This window comes from Chrysemys picta, chromosome 5 (assembly GCF_011386835.1).
Source record: "Chrysemys picta bellii isolate R12L10 chromosome 5, ASM1138683v2, whole genome shotgun sequence".
NCBI classification, from domain to species: Eukaryota; Metazoa; Chordata; order Testudines; family Emydidae; genus Chrysemys; species Chrysemys picta.
Window position 1 is genome coordinate 11,757,096 of NC_088795.1, and position 20,074 is coordinate 11,777,169.

Below are 20,074 nucleotides of genomic sequence, written 5' to 3' on the forward strand. Positions count from 1 at the left end.
ATTATTTGTAAACATTTATCATGTGGTGCTGATCAAAAGTAAAAATGTGCATTGACTTCATGAGCAAAAAATAAGTCTTTGTTGGCAGGGCTAAAATTAGCAGTATGCAGAGAGGGGTTCTCGGATACGGTGGTGACGGAGGGGGCATATAAGAAACTACATCAAAATGGATACGTTGGGAGAATTCCATCACAAGCAAGGGGCTATTCAGACCCTAGAATGGGTGTCTGGATATACTAGAGATGGGTTCAGGCAGTAACCATGGGTTGCTTTTGGCGAAACCTCAGTCATTGGGCCAGATCCTCCCTTGGTGTATATCTGCATCGCTTCAGTGGAGTTGGCAATTTACATCAGCTGAGGATCGGGCCCCTTGTGTTTTGTTTATGGCAAGAACAAACCCCCGTGGTTTTGGATCCTATGGGGAAGGGAAGGTATGTATTTTCTAAGTTCCAAGCTCGCTTATGATATAATCATAGATGAAAGTGTTGGGGTTACTAGGCCTGCCTGAGCCAAAGTTCTTCCATGTTTAAACTCTGTCCTTCCATGTTTTAACTCTAATTGACCTCAAAAGCCAAGGATAGGAATTGGAATGTATAAATAGCCAGTTAGCAATTATGACCTTGCTCATACCAGGTACCAAACTATAATGATGAGGTTTGCATGTTTCTAGCTGGGGAAGGGGTAATAAACTAAGGGTAAACAGAACCAAATAACAGTTTAGGGAGAAGTTACTAACAAGCTAGATTTATAGCCCTAGAATGATTTAGTTGCTTAAATGTATAAACATGCCTTCGGTAGAGAGGGGAGGGGGAGTAGAGGGGAGGTGGGAGAGACGGGGAGAGAGGGGGGGCTTAGTTGTAAAATGTATAAAGAAGAGAGAAACTGTTTTTGCTGGTGTGCTTAATTTGAGACTTGCCTGTCTCCTTCCACCACTTTGAGATCTCAAATAAACTTTGATTGTTTCTCCACCCTGGTATGTTTATTGGCGCGAAGCACTCCGGGCAACGAACCCCACTGTTGCTGTCTTTGGGCCCCTGTGCCGGCAACAAAATCATTTGCTTCCCTTTTTGAAATAATTCCTGCCCTGTTTCCAGCAGGGGAATCCAATAGACACTATGCAAACTCAGGCTCAAGGTGACTAATCAACATACCGTATAAGAGCATGTAACATACCAGCCTCCAGCACAACAGTATGAATGGTATACAGATATATTACAGAGGGGATTTTCAAAAGCACTAAACATTGGTTTAACTCTGCTCCCATGTGAGAGTTTTACCATTGACTTCAGTGAACTGCTGTTGGAGCAGTGATGAGGCATCTGAAAAACTCACCCATAATATATGAAGTCACCAATGTACACCAGCCCCGAGACCAGCAAACACACACAGGTGCATATGGTTAAAAAACCCCTAGTGTAAGCAAGAATGTGTCTTTGCTTTGTGGGGCCTGTGTTGTTGGACGCTCTTATACCAGAAATGCATAGATCAGTCTGTAAGAAACCAGCCCCGAGCACAGTGAAAATCCAGTCTTGGAGTGTGTTTCAGCTGATAAATATCCAGACGTTCAGCTGCTTCTCCAAATTTTCCCAGCTTGTTACCAAGCCTATAACGCAGCAATGCAAGATTGGCCCCGCCAGTGTTTTGTGAATTGTCCTTCTCTGTATTGGATGTTTTCAGATTCTAATGTAGCTAGGCCCAAACCCAGCCAATGCAGGGCCCTTCCTCAGTCACATTCGTTCCTGCAAATTCTGACCCCGTAGAGGGCTTCCACGGGTTCCTGGAAAGGAGCAGATGATGCCTTGGTAGTGACTGACATCCCATTCAGCATAGGTAGTGAGAGATCATCATGCAGGGGTCCCCTCCACACACGGATCATGGACAGGAAGATTCCCAACCTGCTGCCTCAGAAATTTACACTTTAACCCAGGAAGGAAATGAAAGTTCAGGCAGGAAGTACCCTTGTTTTGCCATGCTTAGATGGACTGCAAGTAGGGTGAGCAGACAGCAAATGTGAAAAATCGGGTCGGGGGGTAATAGGAGCCTATATAAGAAAAAGACCCCAAAATCGGGACTGTCCCTATAAAATTGGGACATCTAGTCACCCTAAATGCAAGCCCACGTGAACTCGGATCCATGGCCCAAGTTCACACTGCAGAAGATTTTAGTGAGAGTATTTTTTTTTCTTCAAAAATGCATTGTCCTTCTGTAGTACACAATTCATCTGTGGAACTCATTGCCACAAGGTATAGGCCAAGAGCTTGCAAGAATAAAATAGAGTAGACCTTTATATGATGAGTGTATTCAGAATCGGAACACTAAGTATTAAATAAACAAGCACTTTCAAGGAGATGCAGCCCCTCCTACTTCAGGGCACAAACCAATCTCTAACTATTGGGGTTAGGAAGTAATTTTCCCTAGGAATAGGTTACCCCAAAACTGCCTACTGTAGGGCTGCTTCCTCTGAAGCATCAGGTAGGTGACTAGATGGGCCACTGGTCTGATTCAGTGCATCAGGCTCAGATCCACAAAGGTATTTTGGCTCCTAATTTGTCTTGATTTCAGTGGAAATGGGGAGCCTAAATACCTTTGTGGATCTGGGCCGCGGGGTGTAATCCAGTCCCCACAGCAGTCAAATGGAGAAGCATGTATGGGTGTGAAAGGGAGGCGCCAGATTAGGGAGCAGCATTTGAGAACAGACTATCGCTGGGATTCGGCACGCTATTTAAGCATGTGCCGAACTTCGAGCGAGTGAGTCCCACTGAAGTCGAGAGGCTACTCACCACAGGCCCCCATTCGGGGGACTTGTTCAAAGTTTCCTAGGCTGTGGAGTGGGGGTGGGGGGCATGGCCCGACCACTGGTAAGCAGTGGGCCTGTTATAAATCAGTCTGACCGCTGTTGGAGTGGTCCGGCTGCAGGGTTGCGATGCCACTCTAATATGATACGGCTGCCCCTCCGTTCAGAGAGTGCGGCAAGCAGGCATGGGGAACAGGTTCTCCCCCCCCCAGAAATATCTGAACTGGCATGGCATCACTGCTACTCCCACCCTGGCAGTTAAGCATGCACCTAAGTACCTCGCTTGGATCAAGCTCGGTGAGAGGACAGGAATTTAATTATAACAGCTGGAAAATGACTGCAGAGCAAAATGTTAGCTGTACTGTCCAGAAAACCTCCTGGGAGCAGGGCACGTCTCTGAGCTCTCGGCAGCAAGCTAGACCTAAATGCCGCTGCAGGAACCTCTGGGAGCTCCAGCAGACTTGAAATGGTGTGACTGCTTCATCTGTAGTAGTGCACCTAGGATTTGATTGCATGTCACCTGGAATTCAATAAGGCAATCTCTGCAGCAGGGCCTGTGTTTGATGCTAAATTGCAGGAGGAGCCTATCAAGAGGAGGGAGGAGAAGTGAGGCGAGCGTTTACAGGCTGTGACCTGTCGGACGGGTTACCCTCCTGCCTTGATGAAGCCGCAGCACATGGGTGGCCCGACATCACCGTGGCTTCCATTAGTCACCCCGGGTGTGAGCTGGCACCCTTGCAATGTTGTGAAAGGCGGCGTTTCCAATTGCAAAGCTTTTCCCGTGTCCTGGGCGTTAGCAGCAAGCGTGTGGGGAGGGCAGATGTGGTCGATCAATCCGATGAAGCTGGGATAGGGAGAAACAAAACATTAAAAGGCCTGTGTTTGCCAGCAGTCCCCCCCCCCCCAAACCCTGGGGAAGCCTCAAAAGTTGTTTCTCGCCCCCCGCCCTCGGAACTGGAATAGTCTCAGGTTACCTCCCTCCTAGGGTGACCAGATGGCCTGATTTTATGGGACAGTCCCACTATTCGGGGATTTGTCAGATATAGGTGCCTATTAACCCCCCCCCCCAGTCCCAATTTTTCACACTTGCTATCTGGTCACCTTACCCCCTGAATAGCTTTCTGGGGCATTCCTATATCTCATATTGATCCCTGCTGTGGTGCAGAGGCTTTTAGGATAGCCCTCCATACCCTAATGAAGATCAGCCCGAATGGGCAGACTACGGTGCCTAGTGGAGTGAGGGGGGCCCCCCTCCCTGTGCCTCAGTTTCCCCATCTGTGACATGGAGATGATGATACTGACCTGCTTTGCAAAGTGCTTTGTGATTGATGCATGAAAAGTGCGATATAAGAGCTGGATATTATTATTATGTGACTCTGTTTAATTAGCCCCAAATGGGAAAGCTAACAGATAAAACTCAACTGGAGGAGGGGGTTGTCTTATTGTTGTTTGTATGTATGTATGTATGGTGCCCTGCACATTGGGGCCCTGGTCTCTAATTGTGGCTTCTAGACGTGACTGTAATACAAATAATTTAAAAGACTAGCTTCAAATTTCAGATACACATTTTTAAGGACAAATTTCCTCTGGTTGTTATTGGTAAAACGAACAAACTACCTTTGCTGCTGTTGTTCTCGAAACACTCAGAGGGTTTTAATGAGCAGTTTGCCATGAATAAATCACCCACTTCCTAATGCTCTGGCACAGGAGAAATGGCTTTTGGGGAGGTGTGGTTCGGCATTGGTCACTTGAATTACAGTCAAAATGATTTACTCCCAGGAGTCCCCCATTGTGACCCGATCTGACAGTAATTCGCAGTCCAGATGGTCAGGCGGTTGAAGCAGTGACGGCGTTGCAGAAATGCCTGGGGCAGATGTAGAGGTGTCGTCAGTTCGCTGCTTTATCCCTGCCCAACAGGGGGAGATAACTCTCCTTGGAAAATGTACCTGTGTTCCACGGTCTGTGTTCCATTTCTCAATAACCGCGTGTACTCTACCGCTGCTGATCCATCTTCTGGAGCACACTCTGCCACAGAGCAGATGCTGATTTATTTAGGGAGGGGAAAAATCTCAGTAGAGAGAAAGTCCAGATTAAGAAATTATACAGTTTGGATTTTTTTTTTTTGCCACCCTATTCCCGCCCCTGCCCGCCATGCATTACAAATCTCCACTGACGCTAATGAAGCTCACACAGGACTCTGGAGGCTGGCGAATTGACGGAGCTCGCTCCCCACATCTGAGCATCACATTCTGGCAAGGATGCGACCGCAAAAGGAATTGATATGTTTTGTTCGAAGCACTGTAACCAAATAGTAAATAGAAGAACAGGAGGACTTGTGGCACCTTAGAGACTTTGTTAGTCTCTAAGGTGCCACAAGTACTCCTGTTCTTCTTTTTGCGGATACAGACTAACACGGCTGCTACTCTGAAACCTTTCAAATAGTAAATGCCTCAAATAGTTCCTTTTTCCAAGCCCCACACCGGTGTAGGACGGACTTACAGTGGAGAAGGGAACAGTCCCCAACCCCGTTACGTTATCCTCAGTGGGTAGAAATCAACATCCTGGGCCTGCCCCTGCCCCGTTGCCATACAAGGGAGCTTTGACACTGACTGCAAGGTGAGCAGGACCAAACCCTGTCTAAATTAGCAGGCAGGGTAGATCGGTCCATTGCAGAATCTGAATCAAATACATGGGGGGGTGACTTATTCACACCTTGGCATGGCTCTGCTGGTAGCCACTTGAAGCCTCCCTATGCTGCCCCAGTGGTGTAAGAGACAATGGTATAAATGTGCCTGAGGCCTATTGGTTCACTGCAGCGGATGACCGTGGTAAGTGAAAGGGTGTGATTTGCATTGTCTTGCCTGTAGTGTCGTATGCTCGCTTCACACAAGTGTAAGTGATTACACAAGGGGCCAGGGCAGCAGAGAATCAGAGCCCAGAGATTGCTGAATAGGTTTCCGATTGCAAATTGACACATAACGGACCCCAGCTGTCCTTACGTCTCCCAGTTTCACGCTGGTGCAGCTCCACTGGCTTGAGTGGAGTTGCTCCTGCTTTAGACTGGGGTAAGAGAGAGGGGACGCGAGCCAGGTACGCTATTTGTAGTCTCTTTTTCCACCCGTTGGCAGAAGAACTGATTGAAAATGACTTTTGCATGGGAACCCTCTGGAATGAATTCAGCTCTGCTCTGACGAGGGGGAAATCAAAAGCAATATTAATCACCAAGGAACCACAGGAGTTAACTAATGAAGTGTCACAGGCCTTGGGTAGCACGTGTCACCCCATCCCCAGGTAGGGGGAGAGACAGCCTGGAAGTAGGCTTGAGTGGGTGTCAGGGCGGGGAGATAATGCCCTAAGAAGGAGGACACCAGGTAATTATATCAGGCAAGAAAATATTGCGGGCTACTAGTGCCCAGAGAGGTCAATCACTGATTTCTGCAGTAGGGAAAGGGGTGTGGGATCAGCTCGGAGTGCTGATTAACCTGCTTGTTCATAACAGCCCATGGTAAATGTAGATAGACAGGCCCTGACTATACTGGAGAATTTTGCACTCACGTAAACTCTGCAGTGTAGTTGTGTTGCATGAGGACAAAACGGGCTTGGAAGGCATTCAGGAGTTACGAAGGGGATCTGCACTGGTGCATGCAGCACTGGGGCAGTGTGTTTACATTAGCAGTAATTGCACAAGACAACAATTGCCAAACAGGTACCATTGTTCTGTGGGTGAGGCGACTCGATGGGGAGCAGCGGGCCTGGGTTCGAGTCTCAGCTCTGCTTGCTGTGCCTGGCTTTCCCCGTTGACATGATGGTGATGATCGTGCTTATGCACCTTTCGAAAGTGCTTTGACATCTACGGATGAAAAATACTGGAGAAAATCTGTGTAGTTCCACCGACTTCAATGACAATGCCTATTTATACCAGCTCAGCATCTGGCCCCATACCATTATTCTAGAGCAAGATTCACTGCACATCCCTTGAGTGCATCTATCTAAATGTCCTCGCACACTTTAGGGTAACCCGTTTGATCAGCTGCAGCTGTATTTCGTTTAGAGGGCCACACCCCATTACATGGTTAAAAATGTAGTGGAACATTACATCTTGTTTCTAGGTTATGATTTTCTAACACTTCCAGTTTTATTACCTCCAAGCCAAACATCTTGCTACATCTCCTCCTCCCCAAACAAGCCATTTTTGAGTGACTGCATTTGTAAAAAAAAAAAAAAGATGGGAATTTCTTAATATGTGGAAAACATTGTATTCCTTGCACCCAGGCGATTCCAAGTTACCCTAAACTGATTTCACCAAACTTTATGGAAAGAAAGCACCTCTAGTGTGAGATCAAGCAGGAAAAACATCATTTCAAATCCTCAATTTCCTCCCAGGTTTGTGCCAAAAAACCAGTGTTTTATAATGAAAATGCTTCCCCAGTTCTCTCTCCAGGGACTTGAATGGCACCTATCACCATCGTAGTTGAGAACCTCACAATCATTAAGGGATTTTAGCCTCAGACAAGGAAAATAGTAGTGTCCCCATTGTACAGATGGGGAACTGAGGCACTAAAAAATTAAGTGATTTGCCCAAACTCCCACAGAGGGACTGGGGTTGAGCCAGGCGTGAGGCTCTTTTGAATCCAAGTGTTCTGTCCCAGCCGCTGCACGTTCCCAGCTAGAACATTAGTGTGGCTACTCTAAGGACTGTCTGTGAGGGGATTGAGGACAGATGTGGTGCTCTGTTAAGCCCAGTCCTGCAAACTACTCAGTGTGGCCAGACCCTTGCATCTGCTCAGGGCCCCTCTGAAGTCAACGGGGCTCTGCAAAGCACAGCGGTCAATCCGCAGCGTCACTTCCAGGATGGGGGGAGATAGTTAAGAATCAATCTTGACCAGGGGAGGAGACTGCACAAATTAACATGTCATCAGCTTGCTGGTGGACCTCCCAGAAGGGCTTCTTGCCTTTGAAAACAAAGATAAAACTTGGAGGGTATAAGCAAAGAGAAAAAGCCATTTTGGCATTGTGATGTTGTCTAATTAAAATGTAACCATGCAAATCATTATTGCTACCACTGTTATATAATTGCAATTAATCTTATACAAAGTATAATACATGGCCAGAAAGGGTTAAACAGCTTGCAGGCTGAATGACCCAAAGCCAACCTTTAAAGTCATGTTAGCATGGTAAGGAGGGCCATTCAATGCTAGATAGGCTAGAACTTTGAAATGCAAACCTATGTTGTTAGAAGTTAGAAGTAATACTAATTGTCTGTATGTACTCATAAACGTTAGCCATGTAAACAGACAGTACCTGTCTGTCACAATAACTATTAATTCAAGGATCAAAAGGAAATATTAATGTTTAGATTAGTGGATCCCAAACTTGGTTCGTGGCTTGTTCAGGGTAAGCCCCTGGAGGGCCGCGAGACGTTTTGTTTACCTGAGCATCCGCAGGTACAGCCGCTCCCAGCTCCCAGTGGCCGCGGTAGCCAAGTTAGAGAACCACTGATTTAGATGAATCTTGGGTGAAATAATGTCATTGTCTGTACATCCTTTGAAGTTAGTGATAGGGTAATTTATCCATTAGGCAGTCTATGTTAATTTGTGTAACTAATTACTGGTGGTGCTTAGGAAACAAAAGGCTACATCAAAAGCCTATTGTTCACCCAGGACTGTGTGGTCAAGTGGCTGCTAGAAAACTGTATAAAAGATCCTTGGGTCCTGATCCTGTCATCTCAGATCTGCTTAAGCTTCACCGGGGGAAGTTTGAGTCGCAAGATTGAGATCCCAGTTAAGCTGGAACACTCTGAATTTGATCTTGAACTCTGGACTATAACCTATGGACTAAATTCTAAAAGAACTCTTTGCAACTACAAAGCTCACCAACTCGGCTAGGAATCGGAACCTCAAGAATTGAACTCATGTCTGTACGTATACTGATCTTTTAACCATTCTCTCTCTCTTTTCTTTTTTTAAATACATTTTAGTTTAGTTAATAAGAATTGGCTGTAAGCATGTATTTGGGTAAGATCTGGAATATTCATTAATGTGGGAGGTAATGTGTCCGATCCTTTAGGATTGGAAGACCCTTTTCTTTTATATGATGAAAAAGATTTTCAGTAATCTTCATCATTCTTGACTGGGGTATCTGGGTGGAGGCCTGAGGCTGGGTTACTTTAATGGAACTGTGTTGTTGGCTTCTGGGCAACCAATAAGGTAATAAAGACACTGTTTTGTGCCGGCTTGGTAAATCTAAGTATTGGAATATCCACTAGCTTTGGGGATTGTCTGCCCCATTCTTTGCAGTTCACCCTAATTGAGTGATCTCGGCTGGCTCTCCTGGGATCTTGGTCACAGGCATCCTTCTCTTGAGGAGTCAAAGAAACCAAGTGCTTTGAGCTCCGTATGTTGGGTCCTGGCTAAAGAATGGGCCAGCCATGCTGGCAAAAACGTCTTTGGACTCTAAGTTGTGCTTTAGTCTCAGAAGCATAGTTTTACTTTTTTCATTTGTAACCATTTCTGTCCTTATTCCTCGTGTGTGGTGTTGTGGAAAAAGTTATTGCGTGGGTAACTTTTCCCACAACAGTGGTATCCCTTAAACCTACATCCTTTTGGTAATAAACTGGTTTTCCTTTTGCCATAAGCCAACGCGGTGCTTTGATGGAAGTGGCGGATTTGTCAAGCCCTGTTAGCTGGCTTCTCTGCTGTCCCTGTAAAGGAGCAGCAAACTTGAGCCGGTTTTGTGGGTGCCACAGTCTGAGGGGCTAAGCACTGCAGAGCAAGATGGTTTTGGGGAGAACTGGGGCCTGGGAGGGTATTAGTGTCACCCTGCCTGGTGTAACCAGGCCTGTGCTGTGCACACCCTGCTGGCATCAGGGCTCTGAACCAAAGCTGCACAGACACCCAGAGTTACAGGGCAGGCGGTAACAACCCCCCCTGACTGGGCTGAACTTCAGAGCGTCACATACATCCCCTCCCCCCCACCCCAATCCCTTTTTCTCTATTTGGGGGTGAGTTCTCTTTCCATTGATCAGGTTGGCATTCGCTATACAAGAGGGCCTACTGCAAACTCACTCCCTGCTCTGGGTCAATGCCAAACCATTGACGTTCTCTTCCCCGTTCCCAAGGGTCTGTTTTATTACATCCCATTGACATAACAGAGATTGTATTAGGGAGTAATTAGTTGGTCAACACAGCAAACACAGAACAGTGTCAACCCCGAATAGTGAAAAGTCCAGAGTCATCCCTCCACAACTCAAAAAATGGTTTAAAAGCATGACTTGACCCCTCCCAATTTTTTTTATTTGCCTTCTGGTTTTTTAGCCTTCAGAGTTCACTTGCTTTGTGTTTTAAACAGTTCTCTGTAACCAGGAGAGCTAGAAGTGTACTGTTTTAGCTGAGATTCTCATGCTATCTCTTCTCTTGGCTCCAGCAGCTGGGACTTAAAAAACAAAACAAAACAAAACACCAAATCCCGCAAGACCTGGGGTAAAATCATGACGGCTGGCAACTCTGAAAAAGAGCAGCAGAATTAAAAAGAAGGAGGATGCCATGTCCTCATTACTAATATCCATGAGGTGCGTATGCAATCCCAACCCCCCTCTGTAGGGGGCTCTAGGGTATAAAGCCATATCCGCACACAGATGTGCCCCAGTTGAGCTAAAGGTGTGATTTCAAACCAGTTCTGTTTTACACGCACACACCCACACCCTGTGTCCACACTCTGATTGGTGTCTTTCATCAGCTTAGTTGCAGGTTGCATGTTAAACTGATGTGATTGTGTGTGTCCCCCTCATCCTGCCAATTGCACTAGTTTCACGAAAGGGTGTGTGATTTCACACCAGTTCTGTTACACACACACACACACCGGCGTGGATAGACACAAGGGTCTTTCATCAGCTTAGCTTGCAGGGTGCATGTTAAACCGATATGATTGTGTGTGTGTCCCCCTCATCCCGCCAATTGCAGCCGTTTCACGAACAGGTGTGATTTCACACCAGTTCTGTTTACACACACACACACACACACACACACACACACACACACACACACACACACACCGGCGCGTGGATGGACACAAGGGCCTTTCATCAGCTTAGCTCGCAAGCTGCGTGTTCACCCCCGCCCTGGGCGTTGTGTCCACCACACGCCCTTGCACCCGCTGCCCAGCGCAGCCCCTTGAGCGCTCCCTCTTGCCTGCAGCGCAGCGCTGGGGGCGCGAGGCGGGCGGAGAATGGCCATAAGGCCCCCGGGCGCGCGACTCCCGGCCCGCTCCAGAGCCAATGGGAAGCGGCGCGCGCTCTACGCCCCGGGCAGCCGGCAGGGGGCGGGCTGCGCTGGTTCGATCCCTGCTGTGGCCGGGTTTATTCGCGCTGCGGGGCGCACGCTGCCCGGGTGCTGCCGCTGGAGCGCTGCCTGGGGGAGCCGGCTGCTCCCCCACCCCCGGGGCTCGGATGGACGCGGTGGTCCTGGGCAGCGGCCCCGGGCTGCTGCTGGCGCTGGCGCTGGGTAAGGCGAGGACGGGCTGGGGGTGGGAAGGAGCAAAGGGCAGCTCCCACCTGCTGCTGCAATGGGAGGGGGGCGGCTCCTGGGGCGCTGCTGCGGTTGCGGGGGGAGCCCGTGGGGAGGGAGAGCCCCGCCGCCTTCCCCGCCAGCTGTTTGCACCCGGCAGGGGAAAGCCCCCAACTCAAACGTGGCAGATCGATCGATTCGGCCCTTCCTGGGGTGCCCAGAGGCTTGTCAGCCTGGCTGCTTGCATGGTGACCTCGCTGGCCCCCACCCTGGTTCCAGGGGTTTGTGAGTCTCTTGGTTTCCAAATCTGCCCCGAGCAAGAGCGGGGGAGCTATTTTTAGCTGTAGAACAAACATTTTATTTTAAGGCACTTGAGGATTCAAGTTCTTCGTGCGTTAAAATGTTAGCAAAAGAAAAACAGCGCTGCCCGGTGTAGCTAGGGGCTTTGCTCCCCCCCCCCCCCATGCTCCTGTAACTGAAAACTGGGTTATTTCTTACATACTGGCACGGTGGGGTCCTGGAGCCAGAGATCAGGGTTAGAGCATTGAGTGTATCTGCCTACAAAACACCTGATGTGTCCTGTTTAAAAGCTGCAGTTTTCTGCATACCTTTGAGGTATTTTCAGTTAAAAACCTCATCAGGAGGTGGAGGTGATAGGGGGGGTGGGTGGGTGGGATGGCTGCTGGAAGGATGTGGTCAGAGCCATTAGCGCCCTATGCAGGAGCCACCAATAGACTATTGGGCTCCTTGACCAAAGTAAGTGAAGAATCAGTTACCCTGTAGATTAAGGGTGCATTTATAAATGGCATGTGAAAGGTTAATAAGTGATTAGTAGCTGTCTTACAAATGGTTGATCAGTTGTCATAGTCAACACCTGGGTTATAACAATCAAGAACCGCTTTGACTGATGCACTTATAACCATGTAGAACACAGTACTGGTGTTGGTAACAGGTATATAGTATCTCCTAATCCTTATTAGCGATTTATATTGAAGATATACTTTATAAAGTGTGGCCCCAAAATCTTCTGTGCTCAAAACATGTCCTGTTTAAAGCTTTCAGAAAGCAAAAAGAACCCCAAACCCCTTTAGATGTTTGATGGCTCTTAACATCTGAGAATAAATAGTAAAGGGTTTTTTGGCTAGCGTGTAAGTTGGTAAGCAATGTGCAGTTTTTAACAAAATACATGTTTATCAGTTAATGGTTGAATTGCTGCTTATTAGCCTAAAATGCATGCCTGAAACGTGTCAGCTGTTCCAGGCGCCTCTGAATGGTCCTTATTCCATCTCTCAACGGAGTCATTTAAATGATTGCTTTAAAAAAACACCAAGAAAAATCTCATGGAAGGGGGAGAGAAAACCCAACCTAAAATAACATGGAGAAGCCTGGTAACTTTGAAATTAAACCTGTCAGAATGGGCTCTCTGGTAATTCTGAGCCGCTGACTTCTAATGGGAGTTCCTTGCAAGTATTTGAGGGATGGACAGATTTAGTGAGTTAGCAAAAGTGGTGGTTTCTTGGCTCCCCCACCCTGATATAATATCAGCCCTAAAGATGAACTGTAAAGGATTTTTACAAGACTTAAGCTTATCTCCTATTTTAGTCCTTTAAGATGTATAAAGAGGGTCCAAAAGTCTTTTTAAATAATTTTGTTTTTCAGTCTTAGGCTTTGTCTAAGCTTAAAAGCACTCTTCCACTGGTGTAACTATGTCACACTAGGGTTTTCTTTGCTGCTTTAACTATAGTGGTATGGTTAGTCCAGCCACACTGTCTAGAGTAGACAAGGCCATCGACACGGTAGGAATGTCAAGTCTTGCTTTTGATGGTGGAGACGGTGGAGGCCTGGTGATGTGTGCTGCCACCCTTTCGCTGAATCTTGTAACAAGCCCAGCTCTTTTCGAATGTGCAGCAGAATTATTGGAGTTACAACTGGCTAACAATCACTTTCCTTCACAATTGCTCCACTTTGCCTTTGTGCTGTCGTTTCACTGCTTGTCCGGTCATGACACTGTCTTCTAGGGGCATTGGGACCTGAGGTGGGAGAGGAAATAAATTTCCAACAACAAGCCCTTCAAGCCATCTTGTACATGATAAAGAAGCTAGAAAGGGCACAAGTTCATAATATTTCCCCTGTGTATATTCCCTTTGGTGGGTTGGGTTGCCCTCACTGTTTGTGCAGGTGCAGTTTTTAATTTGATGTGTGTGGGGCTTTAAACCTGCCATTCAGTCCAGCATTAGTATGAGGTGTGGGGTTTCAATGCTTATCTGTCCCATCAGGCTGAAGGTCTGTTCTCCGAGTGCATGTAGTGATACCAGGGGAAGCTCCCCTGCGTTATGAGGAGTACAGGAGGCTGTACTCCACGTGTGTTGTTAGATATGTATTTCTGTGGACACTCGGGATGGAATTAATCCTCCCTTTCCAATCTTCCGAGGTCTCCCATTCACAGGATCCCCAAGACTTCAGATGATCCCGGTTGGTTGTTTTGAGAATACCTGTGGTGTTTCTTCTCAGTGTGTGTCTATAACAATCAGTATCAATGGGAATGGAGCATGTGGCTAGAAAAATAGACCCATCTCACCTGTGTTTTCACGGCAGGGTCTCCATTTTAAAGGCTTTGCTTTACCTAAGTCTGGATTGAAATGTTCTCGCCATCTTGGGGGGTGGTGGTGAAGTAAGCTTTAAAGGTCCTGTTTTGTTTTATTTAAAAAAACAAAACCCTTTTTAGAAGTATACAGCCCTGATGAAAGTTGCTCTATAAAATGTTTTACCAACCTTCAAAGAAGTGCTGGGTTCCTGCCTGCTTTATGGAGCATGTGAACGTCGCACAGCACAGTTCACTATCCAGAATTCTGGGCTTTTTATAGGCGTATGAAAACCAACAGCAGAACAGGACGCTGTTCCTAATCCCTTCTTAGTAACTCCATTTAAATAAACAGTGATGGCATTTTATATGTACATCAGCAGGGCGTGACGAATCCACTTAGCCAGAGTGAGTTGGTGGTTTTATCAGGTGAGAGATCCTGCTGATGGCAAAGGTTTCATTGGGGGAGGGCTGGGGGTGTGTGGGAATTCATGGTTGGATTTTCAAAAGGACTTCACGTGTAGCAGCTGCCAAATCCATCCACCGCATATAGGTGTCTTAATGTCAGCTGAGTTCTTTCTGGCCGTACGTCTCCAGTCCTTGGGGTTGCCGTGAGAACCTTCAGGTACAAGCGCAGTGCAAACCGATGCAACCATGTCTGTCTGAGCCGGCGGAAAGACCGCTGCCCAAGCTGGGGGGCTGCTATTGTAGAGTGGGGTGTGGAGGCAGCTGGGGAAGGGACCTGGCCCCCGTGGTTTACAATAGGATGCTGCAGAGTGGGGCTGCTACCACTTCTTCATGGAGGGGGTTGCACGTCAGCAGAGGGCTCTGTGTGTAGGGGACCCTACGAGCTGAAACTGCTGTCACCCCAGCACATATAGATTTATTGGCAAGGGTGGGGCTGCCCAGTATTAAATGACTTGGAGGGGGGGCAGCATTCAGCTGGTGGGAGAGCAAGGTCTTCGGGGCCATGGGACTGAGCAGGATAAGGTGTGAGTTGGGATTCGGGGGGGGACGGGACGTGGCCCTTGGGGGATTTGGGATTGTGTGTCTGGGATACCAGTGTGTCTTTGCCTGATGATTACGCTTAGTCCGGGGGCTAGCAGACACTGAGTGACTTTTCCAAGTCCTATATACAAGTGGTAACTTACTTTCTTTTGACATAGGGTGACCAGATGTTCCGATTTTATAGGGACAGTCCCGATTTTGGGGGCTTTTTCTTTATAGGCTCCTATTACCCCCCACCCCCCGTCCCAGTTTTTTACACTTGTTATCTGGTTACCTTATTTTGACATACTGTGTGCAGTGTTGTCTGTAGTTGGCTCTGATTTCTGTCTGAACGCACACTGCCCCTATCCTGGGCGGGGGGTCAGAAATGATTATTTCCAGGTATTCCTGCAGTGACAGTCTGCCAAGATTGCCACGCAAACCTGTGAATTTGGATCTGGGTCCTAGGCATTCTCGGTAGCCTTAAAACCCATAGAAGCTAATGCCTGATGATAAGCAGGGCATTCTCGTTTTGTGTTGCAGTTTTTTTAGTGAAATCAGTGCAACAAATATTTTAATATTCTGCTGGCTTCGGGCTGCTTTCGTCCCTACCCTGATATGCTAGATTTCAGCTCACCCGTTTTAAATAAGACTTGTAAGTTGAAAGTCCATTGTTTGTACAGGGATGAGGCACGCGTTATTCCATCTACCTTTGAGTGGAAGGGACTTAGGCCTGGCAGATCTGGGTCTTTGGGGAATGCATAGCAGAGGGGGAGTACTGCCTTCCCAGCATCAACCTGCTTCACTCCATATGTGCCCTTAAATTCCTGGTCCATGGGGTTTGGGCTGCATGGGTGGGGAGGGGCTGGGGATTTCTGTGCTTTTGTGGAGTCCACTAGGACCTTTAACATGCCAGTTGGGGTATAAGATGTGTTCCCATGGGATTCTGCACATTCAGAGATTTGTTACTTCCCAGTGTAGTGTAATTGAATAGAATTTGCCCTACTCTGGGCTGTAGCTTTCCTGCAGTGTGGGGATTTTTGGACTGGCAAGCTCTGAGTACTCTTGTGTCAATAAAATTAGTATGTGCGCAGACACTGTCATTAAGAAATTATGCATAATGTACAATATCGTTTTCTTATTGACTGGCAAGCTAAGGGGGTTCTTATGGGGTTTGGCAGGAACATTTTTTTTATTGTTGCTGGAAAGCTCAAAAGAGTTGATGACAAACTCAGTTGCTTTGGGGAGCCCACGCGCTCCTGCTAAAGTTTGTGGGGAGCTACCTGTCCTGGACTCCATTCATAGATGTTAAGGCCAGAAGAGACCACTATGTTTAATCATCTAGTCCAGGGGTAGGCAACCTATGGCATGCATGCCAAAGGTGGCACGCGAGCTGATTTTCAGTGGCACTCACACTGCCCGGGTCCTGGCCACTGGTCTGGGGGGTTCTGCATTTTAATTTAATTTTAAATGAAGCTTCTTAAACATTTTAAAAACCTTATTTACTTTACATACAACAATAGTTTAGTTATATATTATAGATTTATAGAAAGAGATTTTCTAAAAATGTTAAAATGTATGACTGGCATGTGAAACCTTAAATTAGAGTGAATAAATGAAGACTCGGCACACCACTTCTGAAAGGTTGCCAACCCCTGATTCAAGTCTGATCTCCTGGATAACCCAGTAATTTGTGTGGCAGACGGAATTATTCTTTTCTTCTAAGTAGGTGAACGCCACTGAGTCCAATAACTTGTGATTGGACGACAGTCCTATGAAACCTGGAGCCATGACCCCCTGTAATCAGCCTTTTAGACCCCCCAGTCCCTTCATGTTTACTCTGGACTGCCCTCCCACTGGCTTCTGAACAGAGGGGAAATGTCTTGCCCAAGGTGTCCCAGCAGGTCAGTGGGAGAGAGTCAGCATCCCCTCTCTCTCACCCAGACTGAATTTAATCCAGCCAGCTGTCATCCTGGTCCTTATCTCCGCCAACCACTGGGAGAGCAAGGGAATTTTGTCATCCTAGCCAGGTTACTCAGGGGGGGTAGGCAGGTGCGGGATTGGACCCTAAGCATGGAACTAAAATGAAGTTAGTTAAACTGAAAGCTTTAAAACAACAGTACCTTGGTATAGACTGGGTGAGAAATACTTGGCAGGAAAGGCTTCCTGACGTGGGACTGGCTCTATATTTAACACATGGGATAGATCCTCTGTCCCATTTGCTAGAATGTGATGGCGCTTGATTGCTGCCATATTAACAATTCAGGAGAGAAGGGAGTTCTGTCCAGCTACAATTACACTGGTTTTGCAGTGGCTTTATTTTGCTATTCTACAGTTCCTGAATTTGAGTCATATTCGACATTTAAGCCAAGATTTTCATAAGCGACTAACAATTTTGGGTGCCTCCAGTTTTAGAGACCCAATCTGAAAGGGGCCTGATTTTCAGAAAATGCTAAGGGTATGTCTACACTACGGGTTTACTCCGATTTTACAGAATTCGATTTTTGGCAACAGATTGTATAAAGTCGGGTGCATGCGGCCACACTAAGCACATTAATTCGGCGGTGTGCGTCCATGTACCGAGGCTACCGTCAACTTCCGGAGTGTTGCACTGTAGGTAGCTATCCCATAGCTCCCGCAGTCTCCCCCCCCCATTGGACTTATGGGTTGAGTTCCCAATGCCTGTTGGGGCCAAAAATTTGTCACGGGTGGTTACGGGTAAATGTCATCAGTCAATCCTCCCTCCGTGAAAGCAACGGCAGACAATCATTTCACGCCCTTTTCCCTGGATTGCCTGGACAGACTCCATAGCACGGCAACCATGGAGCCCGTTCAGCCTTTTTTCACTGTCACTATATGTCTACTGGATGCTGCTGACAGACGCGGTACTGCAGCGCTACACAGCAGCATTCCCTTGCCTTTGCAAGTTGGCAAAGATGGTTACCAGTCATACTGTACCGTCTGCAGCTGTCATGGGTGCTCCTGGCCGGCCTTGGTGAGGTCAGTTGGGGGCGCCTGGACAAAAATGGGAATGACTCCCCAGGTCATTCTCTTCTTTAAGTTTTGTCTAATGGAGAGTCAGTCCTGCCTAGAATATCAGGCAAGCCTACTAAAGAACCAGAGAGGCAAACGGCCGCTCCGGGTCGGAGCCCCAGACGTGCCACTTCTATGATGAGCTGCATGCCATTCTAGGGGGTGCCCCTACAACAAGCCCACCCATTGCTTCCCTCCTCCCTCACCCCTCCTGGGCTACCTTGGCAGTTATCCCCCCATTTGTGTGATGAATTAATAAAGAATGCATGAATTTGAAACAACACTGACTTTATTGCCTCTGCAAGCAGAGATCAAAGGGGGGGGAGGGGCGGGCGGTTGGCTCACAGCGAAGTCGAGTGAACCACTATTCTGCACTTGCTCAGCCTATAGCTGAAAATGGGAATCTGTGATCAGCACTAGGGTAGAAGCACAGGCAGGACTGAATCTCCATTTGCATGTGGGCCTTTGGTTGACACTGGTAAAATACAAGATGTCCCAGGATATGTACGTTGGGGGACAGTTTTAAACGGCAGCTTAACTTTTTTATTTGCAGCAAAATGTAGAGGTCTAAGTATCTGATTGTGAGCCCTGGGAGCAAGGGGTAGGCTGGGGAGGTGCGACCGCGCGGTGCTGCCGACTGGGAGAGCAGCCTGAGGCAGAAGCCTCCACTGGCATGATATTCCAGGCAGGACTGAATCTCCATTACACAAAGCTTAAAGAAGAGAATGACCTGGAGTCATTCCCATGTCTGCCCAGGCGCCCCCGGCCGACCTCACCGAGGCCAGCCAGGAGCACCCACGGGACGACGATGATGGTTATCAGTCATACTGCACCGTCTGCCGTCCGCAAGGCAAGGGGATGCTGCCGTGTAGCGCTGCCGCACCGCGTCTGCCAGCAGCATCCAGTAGACATACGGTGACAGTGAAAAAAGGCGAGAAACGATTTTTTCCCTTTGCTTTCACAGAGGGCGGGGGGGTAGGGGGGAAAGCCTGACGACATATACCCTGAACCACCCACGACAATGTTTTTGACCCTTCAGGCATTGGGAGCTCAACCCAGAATTCAAATGGTTTTCGGAGAGTGCGGGAACTGTGGGATAGCTACAGTCATCAGTCACCCCTCCCTCCATGAGTGTCCATTTGATTCTTTGGCTTTCTGGTATGCTTGTCTCAGGTCCTTAAGTTTCACGCAGCACTGTGCTGAGTCCCTGTTGTGGCCTCTGTCCAGCGTGGCCTTGGAGATTTTTTTTTCAAATGTTTTGTCATTTCGTCTTTTGGAACGGAGTTCTGATAGAACAGATTCATCTCCCCATCCAGAGATCAGATTCAGTATCTCCCGTACGGTCCATGCTGGAGCTCTTTTTTGATTCTGGGACTGCCTGGTCACCTGTGCTGATGAGCTCTGCCTGGTCACCTGTGCTGATGAGCGCTCCATGCTGGGCAAACAGGAAATGAATTTCAAAAGTTCGTGGGGGTTTTCCTGTCTACCTGGCCAGTGCATCCGAGTTCAGATTGCTGTCCAGAGCGATCACAATGGTGCACTGTGGGATAGCTCTCGGAGGCCAATAGCGTCGAATTGCGGCCACACTAACCCTAATTCAAAATGGCAATGTCGATTTCGGCGCTACTCCCCTCGTCGGGGACGAGTACAGAAATCGATTTTAAGAGCCCTTTATGTCGAAGTAAATGGCTTCGTTGTGTGGACGGGTGCAGGGTTAATTCGGTTTAATGCTGCTAAATTCCAACTAAACTCGTAGTGTAGACCAGGCCTAAGTGCTCACTCTTTGAAAATCAGGTCGCTTTAAGGTGTCTGAAAGGAGGCACTCCAGATCTGTACTCAGTTGGCCTTGTAAGGCTGCAGGTGCACCTAAGGTAATGATTTAGGCCCTGATCCTGCTGTCGCTTAGACTTATGCTGAACGTCACCCATGAGTAGTCTGATGTCAATGGAACTGCTCCCATGCTTGCATTCAGCAGGTGGGCAAATGTCAGGGGATTGAGGCCTTAGCTTCTGTGTGGATACGCTGTCCAGCTGTGAGACTGAATGATCCCGGCGTGAGTGTGGGATAGTTCTGCCCCTGTGGTTCGAGCGGCCCCATTGTCTGTGGGATGGGGGAGCCGTGCCAGCAATTTGCATTGCCTCCATGAAGCTTGGCTTTGTGTGCCAGTGAGCAGGTGCT

General features: G+C 47.8%; 1 protein-coding gene across 1 annotated transcript in view; it reads left to right on the forward strand.

Moving 5' to 3' along the window:
• The first annotated feature begins 11,055 nt into the window (after nt 1-11,055).
• BTC (betacellulin) overlaps nt 11,056-20,074 on the forward strand; it is a 35,433-nt gene continuing 26,414 nt past the window's right edge. The window contains exon 1 of the mRNA XM_005284000.4: nt 11,056-11,292. Coding sequence (XP_005284057.2) covers nt 11,067-11,292 — 226 coding nt within the window. The 5' untranslated portion in view covers nt 11,056-11,066. The remainder of the gene's footprint in view (nt 11,293-20,074) is intronic.